The following is a 27,477-nucleotide window of genomic DNA, read 5'->3' on the forward strand; positions in this document are numbered from 1 at the left end:
GCAATATTGCTCTTAACTCTTAAGTTTGGGCTCCCTGTTGGTGTTTGGTAATAACACCTGCTTTGGCAGAAAAGCACAGCTTTCTTTACTGGGACATGCATTCTTGACATTCCTGTTTGTGCGTGTTGTGGATATATATGTAATGGATATGTAATATGTATGTGTTTATGCATGCATGTTGTGGCCTCTGTGGCCTATAGAGACTTCTAGATGAGCTAATGGCTGGGCCACAGCAGTAATAACTAGAGCCAGAATAGCCTGCACACCATTAGTATGCTAATATAGTCAACAGGAGGCCTTGCCCGCTCCTTCACCTACAACATATAATTGTGTAAGGGATCTCACGTAAACGTGTTTAATGTGACATGTGAGCGCTCATAATGAGGCTATTTGGATTGGATCCTAATTAGCAGTCATTAGAGTCCTAAGATTCTTGATGTGAAGAACTCTCAGACAGATCCTCATTGACTGTGGAACTCCATAGGATAGGATTTTATCTAGCTAGGTCCACTTAAGAAGATATATTTAGACAGAAAACAGTGACACCAATGATCAAAGTAAGTGCATACACATTTTTTCAATGATATAGTAGTGAAGTCAAAGTTCAAATCAAAGCAAATCAAATTGAGTTTCTCTATTTTGTAATGAGTTGTTCCAATTTTGACTGTGCTGATCATGTGTAGAGGGCCTTAGTCTCACGGTGCAATAAATAAGGAACAATAACAATGCATTCTAGGCAAGCGGCATTGTTGTAGACTTACCCTCTCGAAAGGTGGATCTCTGAAAGTTGACCTGAGCTTTTGAGTGTACTTGAGTTTTCAGAGCTATTGAATGACAGCAGGGATTTTCCTAACTTGAAGGTAAGAAGAACAGGTGAAAATATTGAAACATGATTTTGGACAGCAGGAACAAAGACCTGAAAAATCCTCTCAACTTTGCAGTTTTATTGCTTAACTTCCTATCTCTCCCTTTCTGTGTTATGGCGTTGGCAAGCAGGGAACTGGAAAAGGACCCATAATGATGACTTGAGTGGTTTATTTAAGAGCTTACTGGCTTACCTCCAAGACACATTATCTAAAGATATAGTTGCTGTAGATGGCATTGCCCTGGCCTCCAGCACCACCGTAAGGAACCTCTGAGTTATCTTTGGTCAGGATTTATCCTTTAACTCCCACATGAAACAAACTTCAAGGACTGCCTTTTTTCACCTACGAAACATTGCAAAAATCAGGCACATCTTGTCTCAAAATGATGCAGAAAAACTAGTCCATGCATTTGTTACTTCTAGGTTGGACTATTGCAATTCCTTATTATCAGGCTGCCCGAATAAGTTCCTTAAGACTCTCCAGTTGATCCAGAATGCTGTGGCACGTGTTCAGATCATATTTCTCCAATATTAGCTTCTCTGCACTGGCTCCCTGTAAAATCCAGAATAGAATTTTAAATCCTTCTCCTCACCTACAAAGCTCTTAATGGTCAGGCACCATCATATCTTAAAGAACTCATAGTACCTTATTACCCCACTAGAACGCTGCGCTCCCAAAATGCAGGGTTACTTGTGGTTCCTAGAGTTTGGGAGCTAGAGCCTTCAGTTATCAAGCTCCTCTTCTGGAATCAGGTCCCAGTTTGGGTTTGTGAGGCAGACACCATCTCCACATTTAAGAGTAGGCTAAAGACTTTCCTCTTTGATAAAGCTTATAGTTAGGGGCTGGCTTGGGTGAGTCCTGAACCATCCCTTGTTATGCTGCTATAGACCTGGACTGCTGGGAGACTTCCCATGATGCACTGAGCTCCTCTCTCCTCCTCTCCCTCTCCATCTGTATGCATTTTTATAACATTACTGCATGTTACTAACTCGACATCTTTTCTCTCCTGTAGTTTTGTGCTGTCTCGTCTCTCTCCTCTCTCCGTCTGTCGATTTCAGCAGGCATTTCTGCCTCCGAAGCTGCAGAGACTGGATCTGTGGTTGTGGGCCACCTGCTGCCCCTGTGTTCCTGCTCGACAACTGCTACTACAGTTGTTGTTATTGGCCTTGTTACTATTATTATCATTATACCTATGACTATCATTCTATTATTATTACTTTATTAATATTACCACTACCATTATTATTATTTTAAAATTCTATGTGGAATTTAAATTGTGCTACTGTATGCTGTCTTTCCTCCTGCTCTCTCTCTCTCTCAACATGGCAGCGGCAGATGGCTGCCCACCTTTCTGGTGGAGTCTGGTTCTCCCCGAGGTTTCTGCCTCTTAAGGAAGTGTTTCCTTGCCACTGTCGCCCAGTGCTTGCTCATGGTGGGATTTGTAGGGTAGAATTTAATTGAATAGATACAGGAAGGCAGACCTGTAGACAGGCAGGTCGGTAGGTGACAAACACCTAACAGGCAGTCAGGCATGCAGACATTCCACATTCCACAGTCCAAAGGCAGACAAGACAGAACCAACATAGCAACGGAGACGAGCTGACAAAGAACTAATGAAGGACACAGACTTAAATACACTGGACACAGGTGAGACTGATCAAGACACAGGTGAAAACAATCAAAGCAATCAAAGACAGGAAGCAAAGCTAAAGGACACTTGAGGGAAGGAGACTATTTCAAAATAAAACAGGAAATGACTGAATACAAACCCCAAAACCATGACATTCTGTCTCTCTGCCTTGGCTTCTCTCTGTCCTCTCCATCCAACATGCATTATGCAGCAGTCTTTTCCCCCTGTATTCCTTCCACCTTTGTTTGCCTCATTCTTCTTGCTCCCTCTTCACCTCTCTGACATGCTGCATTACTCCTACCCTGCTTTCCTTGACACCCAACTCTACCTTTCCCTGAAATGTGAGATTTCCTGCTGGCTCAGGAGCAGACAGGCAATAATGAGGACATCAGGGAGATGTGTGAGAGGCGTTTTGTTTATAAAGCCATGAAGAGAAACGAGGTGAGGAGGAACAGAGACTGTGGCTCAGAGCTCCTCCTCCCTCTGTCTCTGCTTTGACGCTCACTCGTTACTCATTAGAATGCTTCTCAGACTACATCCCTCCATCTCTTGATCTTTTCCCAGCATTCCCTAACTAATGTCTTTGTTCTCTTTCGTACATTTTCTGTGCTGTAATGGCCATGCATTACTCAGCATAATGCTACCCAGAATACTCCTAGTACTAGGGTTAGGTACTAAGCCTAAAGTAGCTCCTTTTTACAGCCCTATTTTTGTAGTTTTGCCATCATTTCTGTCAGTACTAATAATAGGTAATCACCAAGGTATTTGCTGAGATCTGGGAACACAAGATCAGCATCAGACAGGTTGTAAATAAACTCCTAGGTTTGCTGAACTTAAACATGAAGGCAATCACTAAAATGATTACCCAAACTCTCCATTCATCTAACATCAATCACAGTTTACAGACCCACTTCCTAGGTCAACTTTAGTCTACCATATATAGTCAGACAATGACACATCAAGGAATTTTCTGTTTATAGCAAATGGTTATACAGTTAGATTGTTGTACAGTGGTGTTACTTCCCTCACAAATGATCTTGAAGAAGTATTTTATTATTCCCTTACACACACAGGAAATACACACACATGCACATGCATTAGTTGTGGCAGATAGAGATGGAGCTGCCACATAGTCAGGTGCTCCATGCAGTGGAGCCTTGCTCAAGGCAAGTCCCTACGGACTGAGCTACCCCCAAAGTAATTTTTTTACCAGACGGGATTCAAACCGCTGACCACCAGTCAACATGGACGTGGAAAACTGGCTTGAGCTACTGAGTAAAGACACTGGCTTGAAGAGAGCACTTTAACCAGACAACAGACAAGTTTCATTTTGGCCTGTCATCAAGTTATTCAAGGAATTAACGTTAATTAGTGACAGCTGATATGACCTGCTGCTGGCTCGGGACATATCTACTTTCTTGGTCTTATATTCACTTGTAGAGGACTTTCTGACAGTTGCTTTAGAAGAGGTGCTATACAGATAAACTTAACCTTACCTAATTGTTGACCTTTAGATCAGCTTTCTTAAGCCAGTTGCATTCTTTGCTAGTTGATTTTTATAGTGTACTGAAATATACTGAAACCAACTGGCTGTCTGGAAAGTTGGCCAAACTGTTGGCACTTCAGAGAAATATTCAGAATCTAATTTCTTATGAAGACACTAGGTCTTCATAAACACACCTCGAACCACATTTGGCTGCTGTTTAGAAAAACCTCAAAGCAGCCCACTCACTGAAAACCATGTGCCGTTTGGAAGCTCCACTAAAGTTGTAATACTCACCCACTCACACTCAGTTCAATGTCTGCTCTCCCACTTTCTGTCAAAGAAGCTATTCTCTTAAAGGTCCAGTGTGGAACATTTAGGAGGGGCTATTGGCAGAAATGGAATATGATATTTATACGCGTGTTTTCATTAGTGTATAATCACCTGAAAATAAGAATAGCTGTGTTTTCATTTCCTTAGACTCAGCCCTTTATATCTACAGAGGGAGCGGGTCCCCTTCCACGGAGGTCACCATGTTGCCCCGCCATGTTTCTACAGTAGCCCAGAACGGACAAACTAAACACTGGCTCTAGATAGGGCCTTTCACATTTTTCGCAAGTTTTGCGGCCACCGTAGTTTGTCCTACACGCTTGGAAGGGGAGGGTGAGGCGAGCGGTATTCAGATGGTTGCAAACTGCAATTTCACAGCTACATGCCACTAATAGACTCCACACTGGACCTTTAAAGGAACATGCCAAGTTTTTGGCAAATTAGTCTTGTTACTCATTAAGTGATGAGGACAGACACTGAAAAACACTTGTTTCCTTTGTAGATAATATTACTATAATATTATATAATATTTACATTGCCAGCCAATCAAGTAGAAGTATTTTACATAATATTTTTAAAATGTATGAATGTACAAGTCATATAATAGAATCCACTGGCTTGTTATTACAAAAATGATCCGCTTATATGCCGAAGAGTTAACATGAAGCATTCAAGCAATTTTGCAGAGGATTTGTTGTCTACAGTATAATGTAATCACTTAAAGTCCTGATCTGTGGAATCTTTATTTAATTATGTCAAATGATTCTGATGGTCAATGATTCAAATGGTCACATAGGGGCTTTAATGAGACAATTCACCAACAGGTTAATTTCCCACAGCATTGTCTTTTTTTAAGGAAGCTGACTGAGATACAGCTGAAATGGCTTCCTGAATGCTACTGGTCCAGCAGCATTATCCCTAGCTCATGGAGGCCTTTGAAACTCAACTTCTACCTTTTCTGTGGTCATTTGTTTTTGATGGTCTTTAAACTTTTTAGAGTTCATTTAATTCAATCAGCTGTTGCACAGTTATGAATATAGATGCTATTTTTACACACTTTCTGTGTATGTGTGTGTGTATGAGCACATGCGTGATGTTCATCAGTCTCACTGTCTGTACAAAACACTGTTATGGATTCAGGAGATTGCAAACAGAAAAGCATCATGTTTCTCCATGAAGATCCTCAATAAAATCAGAGGTTAGTGAAGATTGATGGCTTCAATATAAAGACAGTGCTCTTTCTAACTCTGAGGAATGGGTCCTGAGCTCTCACAGGAGAGAAAGCGAGAGGGTGTTTGTGTGAGAGAGAATGTCTCTCTGATTAATGAGCAGGTTCTTTGGGCACTTCAGGCTGTATCTTCCAGGGAAGAACACACACACACATGCACACACAGAGTAAAGCTCTCCCTGGTATAATATTGAGCAGTGTTGGGGCCTTTTCTCAGGGAATGCTCTGAGGTTGTAAGCACGTAACAATGCCCGATAGTAATTCTCTCCTGGGTTTTATGCAGTGCACATTTGACCTGATCTTGCAGGCAGATGAGTGTCCAATGCACAAAGCCCTGATCATGACGCAGAATATGGCGAATTGGGGGGAGGAGATGATTATAAAAAGATTAAAAAGTGCATTTTAACCCATAGAAACAACAGAGCATTTTTGCAGTGCATCCTGAATTTAAAACCTTTAGTTTGGACTGTAATCCTTCCCACTTCCCCTTTCTATTTCTGATTCCAGAGGAGAGGTGGTTATAGAAGTGTGCCAAGAATCAGCAATTCACTATTATTCACTATTACTATATTTTCCATCGCTTTGCAACGGAAAATATAGTTATTCTGATTCTGAACATGCCTTGGTTGCCACTCAAGCAAAGGATGCAGGCCTTTCCTGCTGCAGGTGAGCTTGGCTAGCTTTCCGGCGTTGCTTTATTCGTTTCCCTGCAGTCGTCCACTTGACTGCATGGCTTGCCCAACCCACTCTGGACCTCCTCTCGTTTTGGCAACCGTGCACTGAGCTCGGTTGGTTTCAGGTCATTTAGGTTAGATGCAGACAGAAACTAAACCAAAATACCTCAGGGCTGTGGGTTATCATTCATCATCACAATCTCAACGACAGATTGCTCTGTGCATTCACCTGCAGCACGCCACTCTCAAGCGTCCATATCTCTACACTTGCTTTCTTCCCTTTGTGTCTTCCCTCAGTCTGGCTCATATTACTTAAGACCCGCTTGCGAATGACAACTGCTAACAAAAAATGACAACAAATTACAACCTGTAACTGTGACAACAACTAAATCTAAAATATTTTTAAAATGGGCTTTGAAAATGTTTTATGTGGAAGGAAATGCATTCAATATGTTTATTAGACCTCAAGGATACTCACAATGTGTTTTGGTGAGAAACACTGAATGTAAACAAAACTCCACAGGGCACCTTTCATTTTGTGTATTTTCTTCATAATTTCTTGACGTTTGTAATGTGGTACCAATATAGGGAAAAAGGAAACAATGTTCTGAGATAGCACACATAAGTACACATAGTGTACACATTGTTATGTTGTGGTTAAGGTTAGGCAACTAAAACTACCTGGTTAAGGTTAGGGAAACATTATCTTTATGGTTAAAAGAAACCAACGTTGACTGTATTTTGCAAACCACAGTCTACGGTGTCGAGATCAGATGCTTTGTTTGCTCAACTATCCATGCAGACCTCCTCCCTACGAGGGTTTACAGTAGTACAACAGCATTACAGTTCTTCTGTCATTAAATGGTGAACATATATTGTTTTAAACATTTCACGACAGTCGACAGTCTTGAAAGATCCTTTAATTGAAATCTCACCAGCTTACTGCTCCGTCAGTGGCTTTCCTGTGAGTCCTACAAATTGGCCTCCACTCTGCTATTGAGAATTTCTATTTATTTCAGCTGTACTCATTATGTTGTGAATATTTCTCACCTTTTCATAAATGCTAAAATTGTAACCTTGGTTTTGTTAGCAGTGACAGCAGTCCCAGGACTGAAGTGTCCAGGTTCAGATGGAGGATTATGTGGCTGGCGTTCAGTAAGGTGCACAAACGTGAGATGAGCTGAGGCTTTTCACACTGAGTTAAATGATAAAAAGGGCACCTTGAGCCTGACACACACACACACACACACACAGATAGCATGCAGGCACAGTGTCGGTTTTGTCAGTGTCAGAGAGCTGTGAAGCGTTTCAGTTCTGTGACTGCCCTGGAGCCGCCCATCACACTACATCACACATCATAAGACATTGCATGGCCTGACATCAACTCTGAGAGAGAGACAGAGAGAGAGAGATTGAAGAAATATGAGAAAAAATAACCACACACACATAGCAGATGTAAAAAAAAGAAAAGAAAAGCAGAGCACTCAGTCAAACACAGTAAAAACAATCCTTCGATACATTTGTATGTGTACAGCATATGTATCTTTTTATATATACCTACCGTGGCAGCCACTGCCAACTGAAGGCCTCTCGGCTGCCAGCCAAATGGGAACCAGTTCCCAGCCAACTCCGCCATTGGGAGTCCCCCCCCCGTTTCCTGACAGAGCATGTCTAGATTCTACTGTAAACGCGCCCATTCATTCAATTGCGGGGTGTCACCATAAGATGGCGCTTCCTTCACAAAAACACATTCATGTTAGGAGAATTTCATTTCGGCCAAGTTCCCACCAGAGACCCTGCTGGGGTCAGCCATGGCTGCCTGGCCCTAACATGGCCATGGCAACTGTAGGTGGCTGGATCTGTATGCATCTTGAGCGTTTGGCTGGTAGTATGTGGGTCCCTGGCATGGGCGAATGTGCGTGTGTGTCTGTAGTTATATTTCCATTACAGTGTTGCACGACTTTAAAGAAAATTTCTGAAATTTTTTCAACATGAATTGTGAATCCATACATCCAACTGTGATACCACTTTTACCACTGGTGTGCCACTTTTGTTTTACTTATATGCCACTTTGACTAGTGGCATGTCTCTGCTGTTTGACTGGCTTATGGCACAAGAAAACGGTATGTCACTCCTTTTCCACTGCCGTATACCACTCTTAAACACAGTATAAGCTGTCTATCCTGCCTTTAAGTTGTGTTCAAAACCTGAAGGAAAATTGTTAGACAAGATAATAATTAGTGGGACAGGACTGGGTGAGAAATGGCCAAACTTTTCACTAAACATGCCACCTTCAAGCGTGGCTAACCTTCGCATCTGGCTCCTCTCCTCCGCCTCTGTATTGCCAATACATGGCAAATTTGCTAATTTTTTTGCACCATGTCAGGCAGTTCTACTGCATTTTTAGTCTCCCCTTTTTTAAGCCTCTGAATGCAGTTGGTTAGAAAAAGAAAGTGTGTGGCAGTTGCTGGAGAGTCAGGACTGCTATCTGATTAAATTTAAAAGGAGTACAAATAGGTTTGTGCAATGTCGGTCCTGCATGGAGCTCTGACACATATTCTGAGAATTGCTATCCTTGAATGTTACAAATTTGTAGAAACTGAACATTATCTGTATTATTTAAAAGACTTCAGGAATTCAAGAACATTATATGGGCTATTAAAAGTTAAGGAGCACCCATGACTATAGCCATTTGGGGACGATTACATCGTTCATCTCGTCATTATCATGATGTAAAACTGCTGATAGCGAGCAGCTCTGCTGTGTGTGTAGAGAGGCCACTTAGAGCGTTCACTCCACCGATTCAGTGACTCCGTTTTAGCCTGGAGTGTGTTGCGGCAGCCCTGACGTGTTTCAGCCACAGTGGCCGGCTGAGTGTAAAAAACTGTGGCACACAGTGAGGAAGAAGAGGAGGAGGAGGAAAAGAGGAAATGCCTCTCAGAAGGAAGAATGTAAAGAATTTCAGCTGTGAGTGGAGCATTGAGGGCTTTAAATGAGCTACAGTTTAGAAAGCAAGAGGCCAAGCAGCCAGAATTACTGGTCTTAATCCACAAATAACATGCCATCACACTCCAAGTGTGTGTTTTCCCTCACTGTCTACTTTCCATGTGTGTGAGGAAGGTGACACCCCGACCTTTCTTCAAAACAATCAACCAAACTTTTAACAAAATTTTCTGTCTTACTTCCTACCTCCAACACCTCCCCCCAAACACACACCTCCTCTCCTCCATTCATCCTCTGCTGTTGCCTCAGTCACAGTTGTCATGGTAAATTAGCATCCTGCTATGCAGATACACAGAATCGTCTTTCTCTTTCTCATGATCCTTTGGGAAAAGTTAAGGCCCAGTGTCTGTTCCTCTCTCTCTCATACCTGTGTGTGTGTGTGTGTGTGTGTGTGTGTGTGTGTGTGTGTGTGTGTATGTGTGTGTATGTTGGGTGCGGAGGCGTCTCATTCTTTCACTCTCTAGCGTGAAACCAATCTTCTCAGCGTTGCTCCATCGGAGTGATTTTTCCCAAGGACGTAGAGTGTTGCTTTGCATTTCCAGCCCTGGAGAGCGGTGTCTTTACTACAGCCTCTCTCAGCCCCCAGGGAGGTGTTTTTATTCATCCAACCCAGAAAAGATGCAATCACATCACAGCCTCTGTCAGGTAGCACATGGCTTTTCATCAGTTTCAGCTCAGCAACACATTATTAAAGCAATACACCTGTTAACAGTAATTTAATATGTTCTTTCTATTTGAAATATTATAAATGTATGATTAAAGCTGAATGAGAAATTTATTCTATAGTACAGTGATTCCCTGGGGTGCCCTGTGGATGGGCCAAGGGTGCCACAAGATTTATACATTTCTATTTTATTATTGTACATTTCTAATTATGTTTCTCCAGATAAAAAATTAGGCGACAATTGCATTAACTCCTTTTCCAGGTTCAAAGCAACCAGAAATACCATGTCAGTCAAAGCAATTAAGAAAGTAAAATAAATTATATTTTGTAATATAAATATTATATTTATTGTTTAACTTGAGTTAAATCTGAAATTCTGCACGGCAGCATAATTTATCTTAAATATGTCAGTTAAAACTGCTGACTTCTTTTTTTGGCTGTGTTTGGAATCACATACTAACGTACTATTCATACTAAGTAGGACATCAGATTGAGTGTGTAGTGCGTTCCAACTGCATAGTATGTGGATTTTGTGTTTGTGAGAAATGCCCAGATGTATACTAGATTAGCAAGAATTTCTGAGTATGCGCTTTGAGCTTATTGCACTCAACTACCCTAAAATGCGTTGCGGCTCTTCAGATTGTCCAATGGCGGGCTACGAGGCAGACGGTTCTGGCACCACACAGTAGTTGTTGTTGTTTTTTTTTTACAATTTTTGTGCTATTTCATCACTAAATTCACTTCTAAGAATTTTTGGGGTGAGAAATCAACTCTGTAGATTTCGACTATTGGCAGTTTTACGAAAATTGATTGCGAATCGAAAATATGCTCCAACGTTGAGAAGCTCCACAAGCGCCTGCGGGGTCAACTAGCTGGCTAGCCAACCGGCTAGTCCTGCTCACAGACCCCTCTCGCCCCCACAGTTTGCACATGCATGTGGGTGCCATGGATAAAAAAACACTGTGAAGGGCTCCATAATTCTTTTTCTTTTAACTTCCTGTCTATACCGGAAAGTGTTGTTTTCTGTTAATTGACATCTGCTGCTGATCACCTTCTGCCTGACAATTTTAACAAATATCTGGTCAGTTTTATGATATAACGTAAAGCGTGAAGGACTGACAGATCTGGAAGAAAATATGAAGCTTTCTTCTACAGTAGTGTGACAAACACCAACCTCTGTTCACACAGTGGCGCTAATTAGATCAGTTCTCCTGCACAGCTCTGGGATCAGCTGGTCATATTACTGTAATATATATTTGTGTTTTATTATGTGTTTATAAGAATATGATATCATTACAGAAGTTGTCTGAGTGATGTGTTAATACAATATTTATTCACCCAAAACACAGAGTCACAGTGAAAGACTCATTTGGTTAGTTATGCTGTCACACAGTCCAGTTTTCTATGACATGTGCTTATTATTCAGTAAGAAGCTGATTATTCCATATTATATTATCAATACTTTTCACCATAAAACCATCAAGCTGCTGCTGAAACACACAGTAAGCTAGTTGGGTCTTTTTAATCTGATATCTGTCGTGGATGTAGTGGTGTCAGTTCACATGACCTCCTCATAAATGTGGACCTGTGTTTCCTTCTCTGAGAAATATATAGCAGACTGGGTGATCCGACTTTTTACTTGTATTTGGTAAATGGTAAATGGGCTGCACTTATATGGCGCTTTTCTACCTTAATGGACAAAGCGCTTTATAATTTGCCTCTCATTCACCCGTTCACATACACACTCACACCGATGGCGACGGAGCTCTCATGGACGGTGCTGGCCTGCCATCTGGAGCAACTTGGGGTTCGATGTCTTGCCCAAGGAAACGTCGACATGTAAGGCAAGGCAAGTTTATTTGTATAGGACCTTTCAACAGCAAGACAATTCAAAGTGCTTTACATAAGACAGAAGGCACTTTAAAAAAAGAGTAAAACAAAATACAATATAAGATAAAAATAAGGTAAAATAGAATAAGAACAAAAATGATAGTGTAGCCACAGTGCAATAAAGATGGGAATAAATAGTCCCAAGTTGAACTTAATAAAAGGCAGTAGCAAATGGAAAGGTTTTAAACTCCGATTTAAAAGAACAGAGTTGTAGCAGACAGAAGAGGCCTTGGTGAACTCAGCATGCGCTCAGATGTGCACAGATGTGCAATTACTGATTGACACAAAGTAGTCCGTCCTTCAAATAGGATTCAAACCAGTTTAGCACTGTTAAAAAGTCCCATGCAGTTTCCCAGTTTGTCTAGCAATAGTTGTTGTCGACCGTGTCGAATGCAGCACTGAGATCTAAAAATACCAAGACTGAAACTTTTCCACTGTCTGTGTTAAACGATGTCTCGGTGCTGTGGTCGAAATCCTGACTGGAAAACATCAAAACAATTGTTTAGGGCATTAAGTGTTATAGTTTGAGGTTTTGTCATATTTCCATATTTTATTTTGTAGTTTTCTCCTCCCCTTGTGTGTCTTGTGGTTTTACTTCCTGTCTTTGTTTGCTTTCCCTCCAGTTTTGATTGTTGGCACCTCCTTGATTGTTTCCTCCCCCATCTAATAAAAATTGAAAAATAAATATTTTTAAAAAGCAGTAGGAATTTTTTTCAATCTGTTACGCCCCACCCTATGGGATGAACAACACGCCACCACAGACCAAAACAATCGCAAAGAAACACCTTTAAAACAGCCAAATCCAAATATAGCACACCTGGGAAGAGCTAGAGAGGATAAGAGAAGGAAAGGGACGAACTGCACAGGGAAAACACATACATTCATTTTTCAGTACTGTGAGCAAAACAAACAAAATTCCATTCACCTTCTTTATGTTGGGGTGGAGGCAGAAATCTCAGAGACAATCTCAAAACCTGGACACATAAAAACAAAACAATTTAAATGGCTCATGAACACGTAAGGTGTGTGTGAGAACATGTTTCTGAAGTTTGAGTGAATTGACCCTTTAAGCTATTGGTGCCCAACAATCAGTTGTCTTAATTATTAAGTCAGGGGTCCACACAGAGGCTAATTCAACACCTATTCAATAAAATTTTCATCCATTCATTGTCAAAACCACTTATCCTATGCAAGGTTGCAGGGAGCTGGAGTCAATCCCAGCACTCCCTGAGCAAGAGACATGGTCACCAGTACATCAAACATATAGACAATAAATGATAATAAGAACAGGTTGATAAGACAGTTGCCCGCTGAAAAGAATAAAGATAAGAAAAGTTGCTTTCAAACTGTTTCACACCAGAACCGTACTTCACTGCATGCAATATACTGTGTTATTTTGTGTGCAAGTAAAACCGAGTTTAATATAGTCCATGTCACACTTGTGATAGGATAAAAGGACAGAGTGATACATGTTTGCTTGTAGGGGGGATTATTTAGCCCCTCAGGCATCTTACAGCTGATAACTCTACCTCAGCTTTCAGGGTCTGGTTCCACACATGTTTGTTGTTGGAACTACAAAAGGTAGTTGCATCTTCAAATACAGCTTTGATAAAATTTTGACTTGTCATGAAAAATAACAATGAAAATACATAATAGTAGGGACTTTTTCCTTATACTGAGTTGCAAATCTATGTCTCAATCATCTCAAAACATAAATACTTCTTTTACTCATTAATGTCGATATATTTACATCTCCTTCCTTATGACTGATATAGGTTGAATACCCAAAATCATGAAGGGATCAACCTGGATTAAGCCCATTAAAAATATCAAGTGCATCGTGCTTCTTTAGAAACAGTTTCAATGGTAATCAGCAGGGAAAACAGCCTCACTTTTTTGGGACCAAACTCTTTCATGGTAACTCGGGCGAATGCAGCGTCTGCAGAGTCTGACTCCTCGTTGTCATTCTGTCTCTTGGTGCTGCAAACCTCAGCAGAACAGACAGAGCAAAGACTTTGTCAAAGACAAATATAGAAAAGGAGAAAAAGGGAGTAGAGAGCAGAGGGAGAGAGAGGCAGAGATGAAACAGACGAGACAGAGTGTGAGACAGACAGAATGTGTGTAGAATTCCTGTGAGAGCTCTTCCCTCACTGTCTCTACGATGCTTTGAAAGCTCTGCAAAAGGGGAACATCTCAAAGTGATGGGGTGTTGAATGGATTCTCCATGCTTTCCTCATCTGTCTGATCCCCTCTCTCTCATCGTATTCTCTTGCTGCCTTTTATCTACAGTCAGAGCTTCTCTTCTTTAGTTTCTACCTCAGGCAAATGGATAGGACCATGTGGTCTGGAGGGAGACCAGACCACATAAATGACCTTGGCTGGATGGTTGTAGCGATAAAAATATGAGTGAATTGATGGTAACCTTGTAGACTTTGTTAGAAAAATTGCACACACCCAAATGCTGTAAGTTATGGACGTTTATAAATGACAAAGCTACTGAGAGGTCACAAAACAAATGAAAAGGGTAATTAATCTAAAAGTCAATATTTGAAAGAGTCTGGGGCATGATTAGTCAAAATATAAGAGTTTTCATGGAGAGGACAGACTTGTGAACATAAGTTTTGAACCAGTAAGAGGAATTGTGTCTCCAGTTTGTGCAGCCAGGTTTTTTTTCAAAGAAAATATGCCGGTGTTATTCTACATTTTTCTTATTGTCATCAAATTCCATGAAGAGACCCAAACCAACAATGTGTTAGTCCATATCAGTACTTTCTGACTTCCTGTCTGTGGCTCCCAGCTCCGAGCCCATTGGTTCCTACTGAAGACATACATTTAAATGTATAGTTTCATTTAAAAAAGGTTCAGTAATTCCCCAAAACAGCTGCTCGCTTTAGTTTTTAGCAAACAAACAGGAGGAAATACTGCATTCGTTGGGTACTATTTTCAGCGGCGGATGAATCCACATGTGGTGCTCTGGTGAGTGTTTGGGGCAGCATGACGGTGTGTGTGGGACTGAGTCAGAATAAACTACAGTGTGTGTGTTCATGGTGATGAAGGAACATGTCACCCAGTGCAACAGTGTGGCTCACTGATGTGTTTTAATAGTTTCTGGACAACAGTGGAGCGCTGTGGCTCAGAGGAAGAAGATCCATCAGGCTGTGATACACACACAACACTTGTTAGTAGATGCATTCTCTGTTTGGGTCTGCACTCGGTTGTACACAGTGTCAGAAATAGTTGTGTGAAGAATGAAAACAGAAAGCTGAGAGAGAAGTTCAAACTCTGCCTGGATTGTCGGTTTCGGAAACTTACAAAAATTGGGGTATTAGACACTGTTCAACCATTCGACAAACACCTTTATTGAGGTATACTGTCCCCTTTATCCTTAAACTATAATCTCTATGCTTTAACAGTTTGTATCCTTAACTTTGTAAAAATCTAGAGCTGAAACAACTAATCGATTAGTCGATTAACTATTTATACGGCAACTATTTCGATAATAAACAAATCGTTTCAGTCTGGGGTTTTTTCGAGCAAAAACATTCTCTGATTCTAGCTTTTCAAATATGAGTGTTTTTTTGGCTTTTCTCTGTTGCATGTCGCTGTAAATCGAATATCTTTGGGTTGGACTGTCGGTCGAACAAAACAAACAATTTGAAGATGTCACGTTGGGCTTCAAGAAATTGTGACCAGCATTTTTCACCATTTTCTGACATTTTCTAGACTAAAATTAAACGATTAATCGAACAAAATAATCTGCAGATAATAAAAATATTGTGCCAATCAGATGGCTCCTTCTACTTCAGCCAATCACGTAGATGGGAGAGACTAAACCATCGCTGTGTCGGAAATCATCACTCATTCAAAGTGTGCTCCATCAAATTTCATATATTTTCTACAGACATGACTGAAATAAATCAGACCCTAAAAGCCATATCAGGAATGTAAAACAGCTGTAAGTACTTTAATGCCTTTATTGACTGTAGAGAGATGACAAGGGACAGAGAGAAATGAGGAATGAGATGGTCCTGGCCCGCTCATGGTCAGCACCTTAACCCCTAGGCCACCAGGGCACACCAGGAAACTTGAACTGAATCAAATGGTTTGTGCTTTTGTGCACTCTTTAATCGTGACTTGCACATTGATTGCACCTTAAAGTGCTCGCTCAGTAGTTTTCCTGTCAATAAGCTTCCATTACAGCCAAGAGCTCTAAAGATACGGTTGAACATGGAGTCTAATTAGTCACTGCAGCACTGCTTCAACAACATAATACTAAGGAAAAGAAGAATGCTTTTCTGTGTTTTTTCCAGTCTTCCCCTTGGGATGTTTAATTATTTAGCTTTTTTTCTTTGATTAATGCTCCTGCAGTTTGTGCTCAAATAGTTTGGAGCTCAGTTAGCTTTGAAAACTCGTATATCAAAGTCCTGAAAGTCAGACCTCTTTTATAGCAGACAATGATGCTAATTGGCATCCATTGCTACCTTAAGCAATAATGTCCATTAACACTGCAACATTCTCTCGTTGCTCCACTTTTCTGTGAAAGCGGCACTGATTCAACTGCAATTTAAAAAAGCAGGTTGTGTGACATTTCTAATGTTTCCTTAACAACCAGCCACCTTTTTTAGCAGAGAAGAGTACTGGTGTACACATGACCAGAAACTTGACAACACACGATTACAGCTACAAACAGCTTTGCTGTTGCTCCTGCTCCATCTGCACGCAGCTTGTTGCTGTTGTTGCCATGAGCTGTGAGTTACCAATATGCAGCTAAATCCTGAGTGGTCTTCTTTCTGATCAGTAAGATAACAAAAAATATCAATGCGTCTTCGTGTTTAACGATTCTTATCTTCAGATAGTGCTGCCGTGATTCTTTTTAAAGGAATAGTTTGGGCGGAAATAGTTTTTTCAGCTTTCAGCGTTCTTTTTGCTGTCAGACAGACTCATGGATAAGTTTTTGTATGCTGCATAAAGGAATGCTGAACAGAAAGTTAAGCTTGATTACAGGAACATCTATGGGATCAAGTAGCAGCTCATGTCAAAAGTATTTAATTCAGCTTTTGCGAAGATGGAAGGCTGGTAAATGAAGTAAATGACATGTTGCATTTTACATATTTATTAAGTTGCTAATTACACTGCTATTCCTGTTTATATGACGTTACAGGTGGTTTAAAAGTTACAAGCTCTAAGGGATGATTTACTTTTTACAATTTACGGTGTACTTTTCATTAAGAAACATTCTTTAAAAAGTTAAATTCCTTGAACCTGATCTATACCCTTAATGTAAGACAGGCTCTGTGGAACACGCTGCAAGGGCTCTGGTATACTCCATTTCAAACAATATTTTGTGTGTTCACAGTCATAGTGACGGGGGTGACCATTTTAACAGCAACAAAAAACAGCAAATGTGTGCAAAACTGTCGACAAATTCTGACTGGAGGCCTGCTCACCCTGTGACATCTTTTCATACCAGCTGTGAACACAAATATTTCAATAAGGAATTTGATTGTATTGTACTGCTGACTTAAGCCGACAGATAAAGTCTGACTGACCTTCTGTATGTCTAACTGTCCATCAGTCACCTGTCTGGCTCCAGACTCAGGGACCTCCTCCACATCTGCAGCCCCTTCATCAAACGAGCCTGCCTCATTTCTGGCTATGTGAGTATTTTATTTTATGTTGAAAATTGTAAATACTTAACATTACTGTTGGCCATTTTCCAAAGGAAAACATAGATTCTAAGATTGATAAATATATGGTTTTCCTATCTTTCAGGGAGCCGTTGGCTTCATTTCATTTCAGTATGCTATGAGATTCAACTTGCAGAAACTTATCTATCACAGTTAATATTCATTTAAATCATTTTTTTGAGTTGCATTGTTGTTACATGATAATACAGCTGAAAATGGACTGTTTGGAAAACCCTTGCTCATTAGTATATTCGAGTATTGTTCTGCTGTCCTGCCCTGTTCACCCATACTTCAATATTGGCTTCCATTTTTACTGTACTGACATGTGTTTCCCCCTCCTTCCTCCAGGTGGTCATCATCATGTCGGTCAGGCTGTGGCTGATGGGAGGATCCATGCCTCTCTTCTCTGAACAGGACAACCCTGCCTCCTTCTCACCTCACCTGCTTACCAGGTCGGTGTCACGCACACACACACGCACACATACACGCACATATTGAATATTTAATCTTTCAAGAATGCTTACATTTTTCACCACGTTTGTTTGGTTAAAAATGGGGTGGCTTATTGGCGGGTCGTCCACCAATCGGAAGGTTTCTTTATATCTAATTTTAAAAATTGGTAACAACAAAAGCTTTAACAGCATAGAATGGGGGCACTGGGAGAGGAGAAAGATGGCTGGAAATAAGTGATAAGTGGACAGAAGGTTTCCTCTCAGAAGATTTGACAGTACATCCCACATTAATGGGGCGGCTGTGGCTTAAGATGCAGAGCGGGTCGCAATCGGAGGGTTTCCAATCGGTGCCTACAGTGTGTGAATGCTTAGTTAGTTTCTTTGAACTGACGAGCAGTTGGCTACTGCCATCAGTGCCAAAATTGGCGCTATATAAATAAAACTGAATTGAAGTCGATCATTTGTACTTCAATTTTTACAATGACAGACAAGGTGGATTTGGAGATAATATTAACTGAAAATTATGGGTTAGGGTTAGAGACTAATACTGATAATTTCTGCAATTATTGCAAGTGACCAGACTTTCCCCAGTTATAAAGAGTTCTTATGACTTCAGGAGGAATTCATAGTAAGTATTAGGATTTGGCAGGAGTTTGTAGTGAGTGTACTCTTAAGTAAGAGTAGGGAACAAACAATAACCAATATTAGTATGTATTTTGAAAAAAAGACAAAGCTTATACTATTGTTTTGGGTTTTATCGCCGTCATTATAATCAATAACAATAACCAACAAATAACACAAGATAGGTGCTCAAAAAATTATTTGATTAACTGATCAGTCAATAGAACTCCCTAGATAGTGAGTTGGGTGTAGTGAATGAGTGATGATTTCCGACACAGCGATGGTTTAGTCTCTCCCATCTACGTTATTGGCTGAAGTAGAAGGAGCCATCTGATTGGCTACAGATAATTCCCTGTTGGTGCAGGTTCGAGAGTTTGTATATAAATGTAACAACATCCAAATATGTTTTTGATGAAAATTGCAAATACTTTTAAATACATATATTTGTGGATTTGTTTTAATTTATATACAATGATAAGTATTTTTGTGTGCATTGAAAAATATTTTTGTAGAGAGAGTAATTTTTATATAATTCCCAAAATACATTTGTGAATCCTTCTGTGTGTATTCATTATTAGTGAGACTTATCTAACTCCATATTCTACTTCTTTGGTTAAACCCTGAACTTTTTTCTAGCACCACCATAAGGTTGATGTGTGGTTTTTGGTGAAATAACTCAACAACTATTGGATGGGTTTCCATGAAAGTTGGTAGATATATCCATGGTGCCCAGAGGACAAATCCTAATGAATTTGGAGATCTTTACTCTAGCGCCACCAGCAGGTAAAAGTTTTCACTTACTCAGTGAAATATCTCAGCATCTACAAGATGGACTGGCACAACATTTTGTAGAGACATTTATGGTTCCCAGACGATGAATCCTAATGACTTGATCCCTTGACTTTTCCTCCAGCGCCAGCATGAGGTTGACATTTGTGGTTTGGAGTGAAATGTCTTAATAACTATTGAATGGATTGCCATGCATGGTGGTACTTACATTTATGTTCTCCTCAGGATGAATTGTAAAAACTTTGTGGATCTTCTGACTTTGAATCTAGTGCCATCATCAGGTCAAATTTAAATTATATGATTAAATACCTGCAAAACTAATGATATTACCCATCAGCCTCAGCGGAACTCTGTGTTTATTGTTAATTAGCAAATGTTAGCATGTGAACATGCTAAAGTAAAATGGTTAGTATGCTAGCATTAGCATTTAACTCAAAGCACCATTGTGCCTAAGTACAGCCTCACATACCTGCTAGCATGGCTGTAGACTCGTAGATTCTAGTCTTGTTTCTTTGTTGCTCCAGTCAGTCAACTTTACTTTTTCCTCTGACTCTATACAAGCCAACAAGGTGTGAATGGACACTCATCTTGTTGACAGAAAAATGAGTTAACATTGTGTTAGATAGGCGTTAGTAATGAGATAATATTGAGTTAGTATTAAGGATTGCCAACAGACAATAGCGAGGTCTGGCGGTCCTCTCAGCAGTGGCAGTGTCTGTCGTTGTTGGTGAAATCATTAGCTGCAGTGAAAAATAGTTTTCCACTCCCTCAGCCACCTGGGAAATTTATAGCGGATTCTCATATCCCTCGCTCTGTCCTTCCTGCTCGCCTTCATTTTCTCCTCATTATTTCTCCTCCCTGATGTCTGGCTGAGCCTCCAGTATTCCCTTATCACCTCTCTGTGTAACTGTCTGTCTGTCAGTGTGTCCTCGCTCCATCCATTCTGCTCTTGTCTTGGCCGTTCGACATTGACAGTGTGCAGGTAGAAATATAAAATAGCTTATTAAAGCTAATTGTGACTTATGGTCCCAGCTTTCCTCAGGGTGTGTTCAACCTGTAATGCTTCCTCTAGGCTGAATCATGCAATAAGCTTGCTTATCATAGCTACGCAGATGACACACCGATTTACTTAGCTCTCTCACAAAATTCCAATGGTCCCCACTGTAACATACTTAGAACAAGTCAACAGAAGGATGCCAAAATGTTTTTCTTCAACTTATTAAAGACAAGACAGAAGCCAGAGCTATAAAGAGGAAGGCCCAAGTTAGAAATATTGGTGTTTTAAAGGCCATTGTGAGGAGCTATTGGCAGAATATAATATTTCTAATTATGTTTTCAAAAGTGTATAAATGTCTGAAATTTTTAATCGTGTTTTCATTACCTTAGAATAAGCCCTTTATATCTACAGAGAGCAGCCATGTTTCTACAGTAGCCCAGAACGGACAAACTAAACACTGGCTCTAGATAGGGGCTTTTGACATTTTACTGCGAGTTTCGCGGCCACCATAGTTTCTCCTACACACTTGGAAGGGGAGGGTGAGGCGAGCGGTATTCAAATGGTTGCAAACTGCAATTTCACCGCTAGATACTAATAGACTCCACACCAAGGAAAAAAACTAAATCAGCTTTTTAGCATCTCAAACAAATAGAAAGAATTAGAGGTCTAATGTCCATGTCTATAACTCTGATAAATACTGTGTACTTATCAGTTTATAAAGACTATATATTTATATAAAGAAGAGATTTAAGATTAGCATCGGAGTTCAAAATATGCAAATGTTGAACAGTATTTTCAATTTTTTTCCTAAAGGAGAGACCTTTTTCTATGTGCTATTTTTCAATGCAGTAGTCTATGATTACTGTTTCCTTTTTGGATGATTTATGTGATTCAAATAATACATTTTACTGAATCTTTGATGTATAAGATTTAATATGTTCTTGTATAATATTTTTCTTCGGATTTTTATTTTTCTGTTTTTGTCCTTTCCATAGAGGCATGTTTTGTGCCCTATATGGGAGTATCAGACAGTGTTATCCAGCTCTGCTCTGATTGGTCCAGTCTGAGAGTAGATTGACTATCATGCACATCACTGCCACCTGAGTGATGAATGTGTTTGTGTCTATATACAGTTATATTGCTTGTTCTGCTTTGTGATGTCTATTTGACAATGCCTGACGAAGATCCCTGTTAGATCGAAACGTTGCTCTGTTAAATTAAATTTACTGGGAGCTATTAGAGTGAACATCTTTTTTTTTACTTTTGCCTTCAGTTTGTTTATTGATCCAGCACCGTAGAAGTCTTCTGAATAAGCACACTCTATTCTCTTTGTGTGAGGAGTTGTAGAACAGCTGAGAGCACTGCTTCATACCTGAAGTCCAGATCCTCTTCCCATCAGACGAGACTTAGGAGATCAGAACGCCAATGCACTACCTGATAAATGACTAATTTTCTCTTTCTGCTCCCTGATCCCTCACTACTTTTTTCCTTCTACCTTCTGTTTCTTCTCCTGTCTGTGAGCCTCTGCCAATGTGTGTGTGTGTGTATGCGGGCGTGCATGTTTGTGTGGGTGTGTGGTTATTTGTGGTTAGAGGGCCTTGCAAAGTGTGGAAAAGGGAATTGAATTTATGGCCCAGACCCCTCAGATGACGGCAGGTGGAGAACATTCTGCTGCATGCTAAACGGTCTGTCAGCATCACCTTGGAGGGCTGCCTTATCTGTGTGTGTGAGTGTGTGTGAGCAAAACAACCTTTGCAAGTCTTTGTATACCTATTGACCCTAGTGTTTATTTCAGACTTTGTCTCCTGTGTCTCTCTCAAGCCGTCAATTTCTTTGATTGCCAATCTGATCAGAGGTCGGGACAACAAAAGCAGACAGTGGAGAGAGCAGCGCTAACTCCTTTTCGTCTTCCTGACATGTTTTCATTGTCGTGTTCAGAGGGGTTTCGTCCTGTACCCTCCCACCCTTCCCAGCCTGTCTGCAGATGGCTTCACAGTCATGTTGAGCTTCAGACTCTTCCGTTAAATCAATCAATACCTAACCTGCGGCTGGCCTTCACAGCCTGACTATTCGGAATTCAGTCCAACATGGCCTCTGTCAGAATCAATGAGGACTTTAGCTCAGCGTCTTTTTTGTTGTAACCTCGAGTCAGGGAGGAGGATTGATTTAGAGTGGTGCTCAGATTTGCTGGAAGTCATTTGTGGGAAAGGACTAGTAATGGCAGATGAAAGAATGACTCCCAATGATTAAAACAAAATGGTCAAGGCTGTCAAATATTAGTACACGTTCTTTATGGCCAAAGCCATGTGGACAACCCTATCCAGTTAATGTATTTCTGGTCTGGAAATCATGGTTTAGACCACACCATTTAGTTCAATGAAGGGAAATCTTAATGCTACAGCATACAATATTTAATAAAATAATGTGCTTCCAACTTTGTGGCAGTTTGTGTTCGTCCCTTTCCTGTTTCAACATGACAGTGCACCCGTGCACAAAGCCAGTTCCATATAGAAATGGTTTGGCACTTAATATATATACACACAGTACCAAGACTTAAGCAGGGATGCAGACCAAAATCAGCTCTTCATTAAAGAGGTCATATTATGCTTTTTGGCTTTTCCTCTTCCCTTTATTGTGTTATGTATCTGCTGTGTGCATGTAATAGGTTTACAAAGTGAAAAAGCCCAAAGTCCACCCCAAAGGGAGTTACCCTCCCCCACAGAAAACACTGCTCCTGAACTGCCTGAAAACAGCTTGATTGTAGTCCAACCATTACTTCTGTAATGTATCTACGTCACTATGTCACACACGTCATAATGCACAAATTGAGCAGTTTCCATAAGTACACCTAAATATGAAATTAAAATAACGTTAGATACCCTCCAGGCAGTCACTGGGCATCACGTTGTTACTGTGATGTAGAGACAGTGCACAGTTAAAATGTTACGTTACGATAAATTTGTTACAAAATTTATAACTTACCACTCTGAAACGTCTTGCTCCAGTCTCAGTTGTGAAGCTGGTTCGGGTTGTACATGTACGGCTGAAGCGGCTTTCTTTTGGATCACACTTCCTTGCTTGTCAGGACCCGCCCTACTCTGCTTCTGATTGGCTAGTAGTCCTTACCTAGGTACTGTGCATTTGCAACTCCCAACAATGATCAAATAGAAGTGAGATGCCTCACTTGGTAGCTAAAATGGAGCGTTCAAGACACAGGGTGAAAAGCAGTGCTGCAGCAATGAGCAGTGTGAGAAAAATATGGTGTTTTTTGAAAATTAAACCATGTAAACCTATTCTGGTACAACCCCAAAATAAAATTATGAACCTTAAAATGAGCATAATATGACCACTTTAAAACAATGCAAGGGGCTGCGTTGGTGGGGGTGTGTTGCTTCAGGCCCCTCTAACTTACTAAAAATACAACCCAGGTCCAGTTGGAGTAACAGATCTGTGAACAGGAAGGCTTATCAGATGTCAAAACACTGCACATCAGTTTATAACACCCACAGACAGGATTTTACAACTCTGGAAAGTTATCACACTGACAACTATTTTTTCTTTCGTCATGACGCGAGGTAAACAGCAGAAATACAGTGTCCTCATTACAAAGTAATCCCCCAGGAAGGTGCGCTTGCATGTATGTGATTGGCTAACACAGTGCCTTGCTGGACGATGGCAAGTTGCGTTGCAGCAAAAATGGAGCCAGGTTCAACATTTTCGCCTCACGATCCTGCCTTGTTGTGTCGGAGCCTGCATCTGCGTCACTGGACTGGGCTCATTAAAATTAATGGGATGGCCGTGTTTTTTCATGCAGGGCTAAAGTCAATTTGATGTTAGTCAACACCACTTAAAGGCACCCTGTGGAGTTTTTACCAAATGTGGTGCAACGGAGCTATGTTTAAAGACTGGGTCCTCATTTTGTTTTATCTTGTGAATACAAGCACACACACAAGGACACACATGTACACACGCTATCCTGCAGGTGATGCAATGAACAGTCGTACTGACTATGTAGTGCATGCAGGCCAGTTAGACAGCTGGTGACGGTGACGCACCAAGAAGAGTACCAATGGGCCAGCAAAAGGCAGGAAGAAGATTGCTAGCTTATGTAAACTCAGAGGTCCACTAATTGGCTTTTCAGAGATTTGTACCACATCCCACAGAACTTTGGTCACGAGATAAGAGTTGGGGAGATGATAACCCCTGTCTTTGTTCAAAGATGGTCTCCGGTGTCAGATGTGAATGTCCTCTATGGCCTTTGATCCCTTCAAACTCATAGACCAGGAGTCAGAGGTTAGCCAGAGAAAGATCAAGCTGGACATTCACATCTGATGCCAGAAACATCCTTAAATCAAGTAAAGCCGGCGTCAACTCTTCAGAAAAGCATCCATTTCGTCACATTTGCTGCCTGGCACATCCTGGCTACTTTACCTTGACTGCTTATTTTGCCTGTATGATGCTTTCAGCGTGTGCTATTCAATTGATGCATGTAAGATGCCACCGATGTGTGTTGCGCTTAAAACAGTTAAACAAAAATTAAAACAAAAATTCAAAAAAGGAAACCAGTTTGGGCAGTAATGTCATGTCCCTCAGCCACTGAGCTGTCTGACTTGATCTGTCATAAAGAGTATGTGCCTTCTTGTACTGCAGTCCTTGTGAAACTTAGTTTCACAAGGACCCATCCTAGAACTTATAGTACTAGGATGGGTCCGCGTTCCTCTGGGTAAATTTGAAAACGCTGTTTATGTGTCAAAGGTTTTGTCAAAGGAGATTCCCATTGTTTTGGCACATAAAATGCTGTTTATGAGCCAAAACAATGGGAATCTCTTCTCCTTCCTCCAGTGGTCGGAAACAACTAAATGGTGCATTACCATCATTTTTTTTTGAAAGTGGAAGTATGTTGGCCATGTTCAAGAATCCGTCCTTATTACAATGGAAAACATTAGTGTGGACATGGTCTTAAGCCTCTGTGCTCCTCTGTAATTTAACTCAGTGTTCCGGCTGGCATATTAACCATCACAAAATAACAGAATGTGGTCTGTAATAGACATGGACATTCCTGAGCCAGAAGAGAATAGAATACCAGTACCTACCTATAGCCGACATTACAACAGCCCATTTGCAACCCGGTCTTTGGCTGCCCCCATGTTCCTGCTCAACAACTGCTACTACAGTTGTTATTGGCTTTATTTTCATTATTAGTCTTATGACTATGATTCCTATTATTATTAGTATTTTAAAATTCTCTCTTTATTTAAAATAGCCACTCACCATTGAGTCTGGTTCTGTCCAAAGTTTCTGCCCTCTTAAAGGAAGTTTTTCCTTGCCACTGTCGCCAAATGCTTGCTCATGGTGGGATTTGTTGGGTCTCTGTAATTATTATAAAGAGTTCGGTCTGGACCTGCTCTATAGGAAAAGTGCTATGCGATAACTTCTGTTATGAATTGGTGCTATATAAATAAAATTGAATTCAATAGTTTTCCCAATTATCTTGTGATGAAAAACGTAATCGCTGGCTGGATTATATTCAGAGGCAATGTTTTTTTTGAGTGAATGAAGTGCTACGTTCATGAACTGCACCATAGTTGCAGCGAGGTGGTCAGGATATACGGCAGCCGTACAGAGCGCAGAACTTTGACACCAGAGTCCAGGGGTCACATCCTGACTGTCGTCGGTTAGGTTAAGGTTAGGGAAAGATTGTGGTTTTAGATACATTTTAATAAACGTCTCAGCTCACTGTGGACACCTGGGTTTTAAAACAGACCATGATCTTTCCTTAAAGAAGAACTGTGAGTGCCTTAAAAACCATAAAAAATTCAATAATGCTGTAGTTACTACAAGTGGATATTGTACTGCAAAACTGGATATTTTGGCGGAAAACAAATGAAATATGTTGTCAGTGAACATTTTACTGACAATATTTTTTGCAAATTGCCAGATTAATTAACAACATTTCCTCATTATCTTACTAGAAATAATGTATTTGCTGTCGCAGATGGGGTTGTGAATAACCATCATTTCTAGGAGATAGGGTTGCCATTTGATGAGCTTTTACGGGGTCTTGCCCTCCTGATGGCTTTATTTTTTTCTGATATCGGGTTGGCAAAAATTATTTTGACTTCCTCCATTTTTACACAGGTCAAATTTCAGTAGGTCATTGCAGCTGTAATTATTACTGAGGTAGGGGTGAACAATTACCCACAAAGGCGCTTAAAATCACTGACCAGTGCAGGTCATGCTAAAATCACCCCACATTCCCTGCAGACATAAATGCAGTCTGAATGGGACTTTAGGGTTAGTTTTTAGTTCATTGCAAGACCATTTAGTTCTGGTTAGGGTTAGTTTTAGGCACTCTGTGCTTCTTCAAAGCATGAATGTGATCAGTGGAAGGAAACAAGAAAATGTTTTTTGTGTGTGGGTGGTATGTGTGGGTTATTCATTCCTCCTTTTTTTCGTCTTTCTCTGGCTCCTCTTCTCCTGTATATTGGACCAGACGAAGTGCCTCTCTGTCTGACCCTGCCCTGGCTGTTTTAACTGAAGCAGATAGCTGCCACACTGGACAAATCAATACTCCAGACAGCCATGCAGGTCTCAAACCCACTGAGAAATGGAGAGAAAGGGGGCGGAAAAAGATGTCCACAGCAAAGCAAACACAGCAAAAGCAGCATGATTCAATACTCTCTGTGACTTGGCATAGGCTTATTTGATTGGGCTCTAAAGGTTAGAATTATTCCTAATCAATATATAACCTTTGACAACCTCCTGTTAATTTTTTCCTCAGGTAAACTGCCAAACACTTTAGTATTGAGATAAACAGGATGATTATCATTATGTAAGCTCTGTGATTCAAATTTTTCTCATCTTCCTTCCCTCCTCTGTTCCATCCTTATCTGCTTTGCATCCATATTCTCTCTTTCTCCACATCCTCCATCTCTCTACCCTTCTCTCCAGGATTTTGACCTATTCTTACCTGCTGTCCTTCAATGCCTGGCTGCTGCTGGCCCCCATCGTGTTGTGTTACGACTGGCAGGTGGGAAGCATTCCCTTGGTGGAGTCGCTGGGCGACGTGCGCAACGTGACCACCGTGCTGCTGGCCGTGGTGATGGTCGCTCTCTGCCTGCACTGTGTCTTCTCACTGCAGGTAAGAGCAAGAAAGTGACAAG

The 27,477-nt window shown here is 40.7% G+C and overlaps 1 protein-coding gene across 2 annotated transcripts in view; it reads left to right on the forward strand.

The window, feature by feature from the left end:
- The window catches only part of tmtc1 (transmembrane O-mannosyltransferase targeting cadherins 1), a 162,520-nt gene that overhangs the window by 62,458 nt on the left and 72,585 nt on the right, over nt 1-27,477 (forward strand). For both annotated transcript variants that reach the window (XM_044185918.1, XM_044185919.1), the window contains exons 5-7: nt 17,344-17,425; nt 17,804-17,907; nt 27,266-27,455. In XM_044185918.1, the coding sequence (XP_044041853.1) occupies nt 17,344-17,425; nt 17,804-17,907; nt 27,266-27,455 (376 nt within the window). The remainder of the gene's footprint in view (nt 1-17,343; nt 17,426-17,803; nt 17,908-27,265; nt 27,456-27,477) is intronic.

The sequence above is a fragment of the Siniperca chuatsi genome, linkage group LG23 (assembly GCF_020085105.1).
Source record: "Siniperca chuatsi isolate FFG_IHB_CAS linkage group LG23, ASM2008510v1, whole genome shotgun sequence".
In the NCBI taxonomy this organism is placed as follows: Eukaryota; Metazoa; Chordata; class Actinopteri; order Centrarchiformes; family Sinipercidae; genus Siniperca; species Siniperca chuatsi.